General features: G+C 38.5%; 1 protein-coding gene across 1 annotated transcript; it reads left to right on the forward strand.

The window, feature by feature from the left end:
- Window positions 1-1,272: 1,272 nt before the first annotated feature.
- On the forward strand, window positions 1,273-10,158 carry LOC149203908 (uncharacterized). Its single transcript, XM_089400270.1, has 2 exons — window positions 1,273-1,491; window positions 9,728-10,158. The coding sequence occupies exons 1-2, from the start codon at window positions 1,393-1,395 to the stop codon at window positions 10,079-10,081; spliced, it is 453 nt and encodes a 150-aa protein (XP_089256396.1). The 5' UTR covers window positions 1,273-1,392; the 3' UTR covers window positions 10,082-10,158.
- Window positions 10,159-10,462: the final 304 nt, after the last annotated feature.

Below are 10,462 nucleotides of genomic sequence, written 5' to 3' on the forward strand. Positions count from 1 at the left end.
TATATTTAATAAAATTATTATTTTAGTTCTACTTCTTAAGTTTTGGCTTAACCTTTTAACTAACATAATATAACAATTGTAAGAAGTATCAATTCACCCCCCCAGTGTTTCCAACAAGGGTTGAGACATATTTGGACATACCAAAGCCCATGATTATGTTGTTTATGTGATAGATAAGTATTTTCCACCTGCGTGTCTGCTGAGACCCTTCTCTGGCACTGTAATTCTATAATGGTTAGTAATGGCAACAAAACTACATGTACAAACTACTTGTAATATGTTTCAACATATATTTTTCTAAGTTGATAGTCAGATCTGTCATTAGGTAATGGAGAGATTTTGCACTGATTTTTCAAACTATTTATCATTCATAATTTCAAACCCTCATCATATAGCCTATATCAACAAGCTCATCTGCTCTCCAAGGTCACCTTCAAATAATTAGGAGGTTGAGAATAAGGGAGTGTTCTCCAAATAGATTTGTTGACCTCAGAGTGCAACGTACCAACTGTGCTTCCCACATACTCTCGAGGTGGGACATTCCTTCGACCAATCTAACAAACTCTTCAAAATAGAAACATGTGCCAAGATGGTAGCTCTCATTTAATAAATCCATATCTATTTATAATGAGGTCATGATAAGCTCATTAGATTCTACTTATAGTGGTTGTTCCAGCTTACACCTCAAGCCTTGAAAATGCTCTTTCTAAATTCAACTCAGCTCGTAATCCTCTCAACATTGCCTCAACTATGGTGGATGTTTAAGGGTTTAAAATAGGTCTAGATTGGTGCATTTCTATTCTCAAACTGCTTGATTCATCTTCCAACTTACGCTGAATCCAATGATAATTATGAGCATAAATGATTCCCTCCAACAGACTCCCATAAAAGCACTTAAAGCTGGGCTAGTGCTTTCATTCGCTCAAAAAATCTAACAATTTTGAAAATACATCTCAATTTTTTAATTTATATATTTTACTAAAAATATATTTATATTATTAAGATATATTTTAAAAATATATATATATATATAATTAATATATATTGAATCAATAATTTTTTATTAACCCGTTAAATTAAACAAGATTAATAAATATTAAATCAATAGATCCTAATTAACCCATTAAAATCATGTAATTATTACATAAATCAAAAATCGATCGGGCACTTTTCAAACAATTTGGTGGGAAATTTTCAAATTTCAAGCGCCTCTGGAACAATTTGGTGTTGAAGCATTTTGGGACACTTTTCAGCGAACAGATAAACCGTTCGAAGAGCATTAGCTGGTGCACACATTTACAGATAGATGATTAACTCCACTATCCTCGGGGAGTATCGTGGAGCATTAACAGGTGTGGTGCTTCTGGCAATAACCCTTTCACACCATAAGACATGTTTACAAGCTATGCAGTTACAGCCATTCCTTCTGCGAGGCCCGATCTTCCGTGGATTTTGCAAGGCCCGATCTTCCATGGTTTTTGCCTAAAACAGGTATTTTTTTCTTCTTCTCAAAAATTATCTCTTTGAATAAAATATCATCTCCAGTAGGTGAAAACGGAAAACGTTTCTCCGGCCTGTCCTTGATAAGGATTACGTTTTTCCCTGCAGAAAAGATAGGTGGTAGAACTGCAGGGCACTTCAATCGAAATTTTTTCCTTTAAGTTAGATTGAATACACAAGCAATTTCTCCCAGTAATGGGAAATGTAATGCTCGAGACAATAACAAGGGTCAAACTAATTGACCCGAAGTTTAACCTTCAAAACTAGGACACCAGATAACCTGAACATTAACCCTACTTTCAGAACAGGACACCACGCAGAAGGCACACTGGTCTAGATATGCTCTTTAGTAGTCCATGCCACCCATACCGTCTCTCATACCTGGGACTTCCCTCTTATCCTTCAGAATCACAACAATGATGCACTCTGTTGTGGTTAACAAGGAAGACACACTTGCAGCATCAACCAAAACAGCTCTGATCACTTTCAGGGGATCAATAATCCCTGCCTTCACCTTAGTCAGCATCGTAGCTAAGGTCAAGATTATATTGCTCAGTAATTTCCCAACAACCACTGCACCTTCCACACCAGCATTTGCAACGATTGTACATGAAAACATCCCAGTTCATTATGCCAACGTTTCAAACCCCAAAGGGGGTCCATCATCAGGACAAATTTGAAAGAATAAGAATGAGAGATTATTGAGAGAGAAGAGAATGCGACCTGGAAATAAATACATGAACCCTAAATTCATAGATAAAGGCCGACATATTATTTATTGTTTTCCAATTTATTAGAACAAGATTTTTATTATTTAAAATTATTAAATTTTTACCATAATTATTTTTTACTATAATTAAATAATATATCAATATAACTTATATTTAATTTATATAATCTTCTTAATTTATATTAATTTATAAAATCCTTCTAATTTATATTAAAAGATATACCATCATTCATCTATACTAATTGATTGATATAACTAAATTATATTTATTATAATTAATATATATAATATATATAATTAATATGAATACAATATAATTAATTTATATAATTATTCTAATTTATATAATTAATATAATTTAATTAAAATCATTAATATAGTATGATTATAAATTAATTAATATAATTTATAAAATTTTTATAAAATAATATAATTAATGTAAATTAATTAATAAGATTTATATAATTAATATAATTAATATAATTAATATAAATTAATTTATATTAATATAATTATAAACTTATGTAAATAATATAATTTAATAAAGGTTAATTAATATAATTTAATAAAGGATAATTAATATAGTAATATAATTTAATTTAAATTTATTTTTTATTTTTTTTTTATCAGTTAAATAATATAATTTATAAGATTTAATAAGATTTTAATATAATAGAAAATATAAAAAAAAATTATTAGAATGATTAATAGAATTAATTAATATAAATTAATTTTACCAATTAATATTAATATAATTAATATAATTATTATATCGATTGCTCCTGTGGCAAGAGTTATATCGGGGAAAGAGTTATATCGATTGCTCCTGTGGCAAGAGTTATATTAATTATATCGATTGCTCCTTATTTTCAGAGATCGACCTGTTTCCCCGATCCAATTAGTGGTATTAATTTGAAATTTTAACAAAATAAAGTTTATTGTGTAAAATTGGTTATCCCACATGCAAGAGATAAGTGAGCCTGCCTGAAGGCTTTAGACGGGCTCTTAAGCCTGATACAAAAGTATATTTGGGAATGTTTTCATGTGGGTAATCTGTGAGAAACAGATTCCTAGGTCAAGTGCAGTGTCCATATTCCTCTTGGACAAGCATGGATTCACATCTAAACCTATCTAGGAAAGCATTTTGGGGTAATGCTTCAAAAAATATGCCTCGAGTGGCTGCACCATGGAGCAAACTTTCATTGGCGTAAGGTGTGAATTTTGAGGGTTATTTATTGGCGTAAGGTGTGAAATCTGAGGGGTATTTATTCTGTGAACTTTGAGGTGTATTTATTCTGCCAAAATTGCTCAGGACATGCACCATGGAGCAGAGTTTCATTGGCATAAGGTGTGAATTTGACGGGTATTTATTTTGCCAAAATTGCTCAGGACATACACCCAATCTAATTTAATTAAGATCAAAGTGAGAATGGAACCCTGGTGGACAACAAAACACTTGTTCACCTCACTAGTGAGTCAATCGCCCATTGGCAGGAAAAGCCATTTTATCCTATATATTGTTGAAGCATTTTCTTTTTCATATTAATAAAAGCTTTGTTTTGAGGGTTGTCCACAAATATTTAAATGTTGTTCTTCTTTATTGTCAAATATTCAACGTTTTATTCCAAAATTCAGAATTTTGTTTAAGATTTCAGGTATTTCAAAACATTTTTTTCCCTGGGGAAAAGTATCGTAATTTTCATTATCAAGGAAAATTACATGTTGTAAATGCCATAGGCATATGCAGAAAAGTGACCGTGGTCATCTGAGAACTGTTTTGTACTGTAGAAATCTATATAAAAAACCCAGAGAAGGGTGTGCTGATAGTATCTGATCATATACATTATTATTTACATATTCAAATTTTTTCAAAATTTCACCCATGGTGATTACTGTTTTGTAGACAAAACCTAAATAACAGAAATAGATAAGTTAGGGCTTGTCAACCCTTTGCAGTTCCTGATCCATGTATGGTCTATGTCAACCCTCTGCAGTTCCTGATCCATGTATGGTCTATGGAAATATGGTATATATGTTTTGGTGTGTGCTCCCTGATCAACCATTCCCCTCTAGGATGCGCTGCCGCTTTTGAAAGCTGGTCTGCAGGTTCATTGCACTCCCTGTAGATATGAGCACATGAAACATGATCAAAATGTGTTTTTAAAAACAAAAAATCATCCAATATGGTTATGAGTGTATATGCATTGCATGTAGAAATGCAGTTGAACCAGTTAATAACAATCTTGGAGTCCCCATAAACTTGTAAATATCTACAATTTTTGTTTATAGCAAAATATAAAAGATGACGAAGTGTAAGGAGCTCCGCAAAGTTATTTGTGCCATCTCCTAACCCCATACAAATATGGAAATAATGTGTCTCAGATATATGGAGGATACTGCCACCGCCACAACCCTGTTCCTGTGCTGATCCATTATAATAGGCCCAAGGGTGCGCTTTGTCTATGACCTCTGGGGTGATGGTTTGAATCTTGGCAACCTGTTCATCATCCGAAATTTCCATATAACTGTTACAAATCTTAGGAATAATCAAAGGCCAAACTATATGCTTCCCACGAAATATGTTGTTGTTCTTGCTCATCCATATGTGCCAGCACACCATTAATGGAAGATTTCGGGATCTTGGGTTTGGAGCTTCAGCCCACCATCGGTTCCAGGCATTTAGTATACCATTGCCACCCCAAGTAAGTGATAAATTAGGAGTATGTAACACCTGCGCCTAGACCTGTTGTGTTGTAGGGCAGGAGAGAAAGAGATGGTGATTTGATTCCTCCTCGTCACGACATAATACACACCATGTAGGTCCCTCAAAAGATTGTTTTCTGAGATTATTTCCGGTCGGGGTTTTGTCCATAATGATGTTCCACATCAAAAGACGAGTACTCGACGGGCCTTTTAGCTTCCATATGCTGCTCCACCAACTATCCAAAGAATTAGGTTTATGGCTAGCATGGATAATAGGATATCCATCCTTTGGAGTATAGATCCCCTTCTGTGCAAAACCCCAAATTAGTTCGTCATCCTCATCCCTTAGTCTCACATGCGATTCAATTAAAGCCGCCAAATATCTCCTCCACTCCATATGCCATTGATCTGGTATATCCAGGGCCTCCACTGGTATATGTAGTGGTGTTGTATAGGTCCCACAGATCTGTGTGATGTTTGCCACTCCATTATGATTTAGGAAGGAAATCAAGCCAAGAGGGAGATGGTGTGAGTTGCCGCAACCAATCCATGGATCAGTCCCAATGCGGACAGACATACCGTTGCCGATCTGCCAAGTAAGATCCCTTCTTATGATGGGAAGGGTATTTATAACAACCCTCCAAATCACTGATATTCCTTTCTTGTTCTAAGCAGGTAACCTTAACCAGTCCATGACTGTGCGCGACCATATGTATTTATAGGTAACCACCTCTGACCAAAGGCTCTTGTGCTTCAGGAGAAGCCATCCTAATTTCGCTGCAAGTGCTTGAGGAAAGGCAAAGAGGTTCTTGAGGCCCCAACCTCCCCATTTTTTGGGAGTTGCATTTCTACTCCATTTGACCCACGCATAGGGTTTTCCCTCCTTGTGACCCTTCCATAAGAAGTGGCAGCAAACTCGTTGAATCCTTTGTATATACCTTGGGGGATCCAGGCCAGAGACATCCAGAAGACTGGTGTTGGTTCCAAAACCGATTTAATGAGCACCAGTCTACTTGCTCTGGGTAATAGATGATGGCTCCAAATATTTAATCTTCTTTCCACCTTCGCAATCAACCAGGTCTAATCTGCAATTTTGTATCCATCTGCTTTTATCCTGAAACCCAAGTACTTCAATCCATCCTCCATTGTCAAGTTTTGGAAGGGGAAGTTTTGGAGTGCATGATAGGTCTCCTGTTGAGTACAAGATGAGAGAGATACAGTGGATTTGGCCCCATTTATTTCCATCCCTGTTGCGCCACAAAAAAGATTCAGCACTTCAGAGAGAGTGTTGTTGTCTTGAATGCCTCCATCTAAGAAGATGAGCATGTCATCCACAAAAAACAGATGTGTTAGAGTGCATTGCTCCATGATCTTGAGACCCTTGAGCCTCTCGACTCTTTTTTCTGATGTAATTAGGCCGCTTAAGCCTTCCATCACAATAAGAAAAAGCAATGGGGAGAGAGGACACTCCTGCCTGATTCCTCGCTCCATCTGAAAGGAATGGGAGACTGATCCATTGATTAAGGTTCCAAAGGACCATAAGACCATGTTGCTCCAAGAGGATGCTGAGCTGATCCGAGAGTGGATCCAGCTGTGAGTGGTGTCCCCAGAATTCTTCATGTCCGATGGAGAAATTAAGATCTCCCCCTAGAATAGTGGATTGGTCTATCAGGGGATTCTCAAGGAGCTGCTACAAGAAATCTAATATACTGTGATTGGGTGCATAAATGTTCATAATACAAAGATTTCTACCCAATTCAACTGAAAATATATCGATACCCAAGAAACCTTGACCTCCCCAAGCCGATGTAACCTTGATGGTTCGAGGGTTTATCCCGAGAGCTAGACCCCCAGATCTCCCAACAACATCCAAGGCTTGAAAGTGCCACCCTGGCATGATAGTTAGAAGGGTCATAACAATCAGCTCAAAGCTACTTAGGGTTTCTTGAAGAAAAATAATGTCACAAGGCTCACAGCTCAAGAGTCTCTTAAGGGCCAATTTTTTAGAGGGACTAGCTAATCCCCTACAGTTGAAGAAGAGCCACTTCATGCCAGAACATTGCCAAGGGTGTCTGGTGCTCTAAGTACCCTTTCAATGGTGTTCTGTCTGCCCTAAGCTACATCATCCCCAGCAATCTTAATGGCTTTGGACATCTTGGAAGGCCTCCCCCGGGTGGGTTTATGCTCAACATTAGAGGGTGTGATACCCAATCCAAGCGAGTCAGGGATTTCTCGGTGGTGGGAACGGAGGTTGTAGGAATGTGAACCAGAAGCAAATGGGGAAATAGGATTTTGTTGGAGCCCCTGTCTAAAGACAGCCGGGGGGTGGTGGAAAAGATAGGCAATGGGTGATCACGTGCACAGGTAATGGGAGAGGTAATCAAACAAGGTGAAGATGCAGATGATGCCAATGAGAAAAAAATATTGATTAAAATTCAGTGCAGAGGATAAGGGAGAAGAAACTGTACCCGCTGTAGGAGCAGCCTCCGTAGCAGACTGGGATCTAGTCATAGGAGGGGAGATTGGCGGCATCTGGGAAGCACTGGATGGATGAGCAGTGACCCCAGCCACATTCTTTGGACTATTCGGACCTGTGGGCTACTCATCCACAATCGGGTCTTCTGTCTGGTGATGTTTGGTTCCCTTTGTAGCAGCCGGAGTAGTAGGCATGAGCAGTGGGCATTCTTTAAAAAGATGTCCAACCTTATGGCATCGTCTACACCTGAATGGAACGCCTTCGTAATCAAGATTTTGTCAGCGAGAGAAATGCCTCCAATGTAGGGTAATCTTTTCCTCCAGGCCTTCTCTGGTGTCCAAATGAACCAGGATGCGAGCCATAGTCATATTCCTTGACGTTTCATAGGACTGATCATGTTCCAAATAGGTACCTAGTGCGTTGCCTATGCGCTTAAAAATGACTGGAGTCCAGTATTGCATCGGAAGGCTTGGTAATCGAACCCAAATCAGCCCAACTCCCATCTGTTCCCTCTCAGGATCAAATAAGGGATCCCATCTTTTTAGCAGAACAGGGGCTAATTCGATATGCCAGAATCTAGAGAGTATCCAGTCCATGTACTCTTCCCTGTGGAAACGAAGGGCAAACCATCCTCGCACAAGCACCCGAATGGTGGGTAATTCTTTGAGTAAAGAACCCCAAATCTCCGAGGTCCAGAGACGAAGTCTCTCCACAATATAGTTCCGCCCCCGAACTCGGCCCACCAAGACCTTCTTGGCTGTATCAACAACTTCCCCCATCGAGAGGCCTTCGCCCAAGGATAGGTTGATGTCCCTGTCGACAGCTTTTAGGCACCTTCCTTTCTTTAGCTTGTCAGATCTGCGAGCCGTTGGATAGTCCCAAATATGTCCCCGTATGCCCTGGTTAACTGTCTGTGGGGTGGATGGGGTCGATTTATGGTTTGAGACTGGGGAGCTGAAGCATCCAAAATGGATAGGGGTGCTGGGAGATGGGCCACCAAGATTAAGGGTGCTACCGGATAGTGCAGGGACAGGGTAGGTAGCAGTCCCAGGAGGGGGGATGCTAGAGGAGGAAGGGTTGTAGGGTGGGGCGGAGATGTGGGGTAGACAGGGCAGTGGCGTGTTGAAAGTGGGCGATGGTTGCAGTTAGGTACCGAGGAGATTCAAGGTAGTCGGAGAAAGCGGTGGGCAGTCCAAGCCGGAGGCGTCTTCGATGTTGACAGAGGGCAGAGGATGGGGCATAGATGGCCCAGGTCGGTCCAGTGCAGAGCTAGTCACTGACAAAGGTCACAGAGATGCGGCAAAATGACCAGAGCCTGACACGGCGTGATGGCGAGACCAAATGACCTCATGGGGATTGGGGTCCTCGGTATAGTCCACCTCGTCCAGGTCCATTGCAACCGACAGGAAAACGGTCGATGGTGGTTACAGACTGCGAGGAAGGCAGGAGGACCATAGGAACGGAAAATGCTAGAGAGCCTGCGGGAAGGAGGTAAGGTTGGACGAAGTTTGGCGAGCCGTGGAGGTTAACGCTTACAGTCAGGCGCTTGGCAGCAGTGCCACAATAACTCCATTATCACTGACCATCAGAGCTCTGCTAGGGTTTCTTTTCCTCTTCGTTTTCCGCCATTTTCAAAACAATTATTTGTTTGTGTTCTTGTCTATAATTTTTTTTGGAATAATTTATAAAGATGTAACAGTGAGGTGGTTTCAGATTTTAGATGTTTCATCAAGTAAATTCCAGTATAATACTGTATTCCATCTTTGTTTATAAGACATTATTTGTTCAGGAACCTAACATGTCATATTTGGCCATGATATAACTGTTTACTATTTTAGTATTACAGTGAATTGATCAATGGACATATGGTGCTTGTAAGAGATTAACTGCATACATGAGATACATTTTGGGCCTGTTTGGGTACACCAAACTTTATTTATAAGATATTCAATACCCGTTCAGGTACACCAAACTTTGTGTATAAGATCAACAATAAAGAGAGTTACTTTACTTCATTCTTACTCCAGAATGAAGTCTTTTCTCTTAACCTGTCATTAACTCTGTCAGTATTAACTATTTAACATGTTCTTTAATTTGTTTAAGCCATCAGCAGATTGTTGTTGTAGTAGGTGCATTTTTAGTGGGAAGATACCATTTTGTTTGAACGCTTTATTTAGATTATTTTTTACACAAGTGTTCTTATGAACAATATTTCTATGGATGTCACGGTTTGTTAAAAGTGAGGACTCATAAATAGTGAGCACCTTATTCACATCCACCTACTCATTCTTTAAACTTTATATTGAATCACAATGCAGGAAATTCCAGGGATGCTCCTCGCTTTAGTGCTCTGTTCTGATTACCGAAAGAACAGGGATCTTGGCAATGATACAAAATTTCCTGTTACGAGGGGCTGCAAGTATTTTTGGCATGCACTTTCAGGATATACGACTGGTTTGATTGCTGCTCTTGCTGCAGGAATCTTGACACGATTACCACAGCCTGCACTTCTGTATTTGGTATTGATTAGCATCATGCACTTTAAACTGGATAACTTACAAGTTAAAAATATATTTCTATGGCATCTTCATTGTGCTCTGGTATTCCTCAGTTACAAACTAGAAAGTTTTCATGTCATTGTCTACTTTGAGAATATGAATGAACTTGCATAGATTCCTTTTGAGAATATCTTATTGGGGACCTGTTTTAATTTTTTTTTGTCAGTTCACTCACTTATTTCTTCCATTTTCTTTTTAGTATCCTTAGATGAAATGGCATTTTTTAATTTTTGGAATGGGTTATAGTTGTTAGGAAGTATTGAATAGTTCAGAGAATTCCTTCTTTCATGTATGAAGGTAGTTGTTTACCTTTGGACACATATTAATGGAAAGTGTATTCTGTCTCCAATTAAGAGATTTTTGGAATTGCCTTGCACTATATTATAATCAGTATTTTGACCTTTAATCAAAATGAACGAGTACATCTTCCACAATTTTCTAGGGTTCTAACATTAGAAAATACTCTGACTGCATTTGATTTCGTGTATAAAACGT

The sequence above is a fragment of the Pinus tabuliformis genome, chromosome 2_1, assembly GCF_031772625.1.
Source record: "Pinus tabuliformis cultivar Carrire ecotype Pingquan chromosome 2_1, CPIR1, whole genome shotgun sequence".
Taxonomy (NCBI): Eukaryota; Viridiplantae; Streptophyta; class Pinopsida; order Pinales; family Pinaceae; genus Pinus; species Pinus tabuliformis.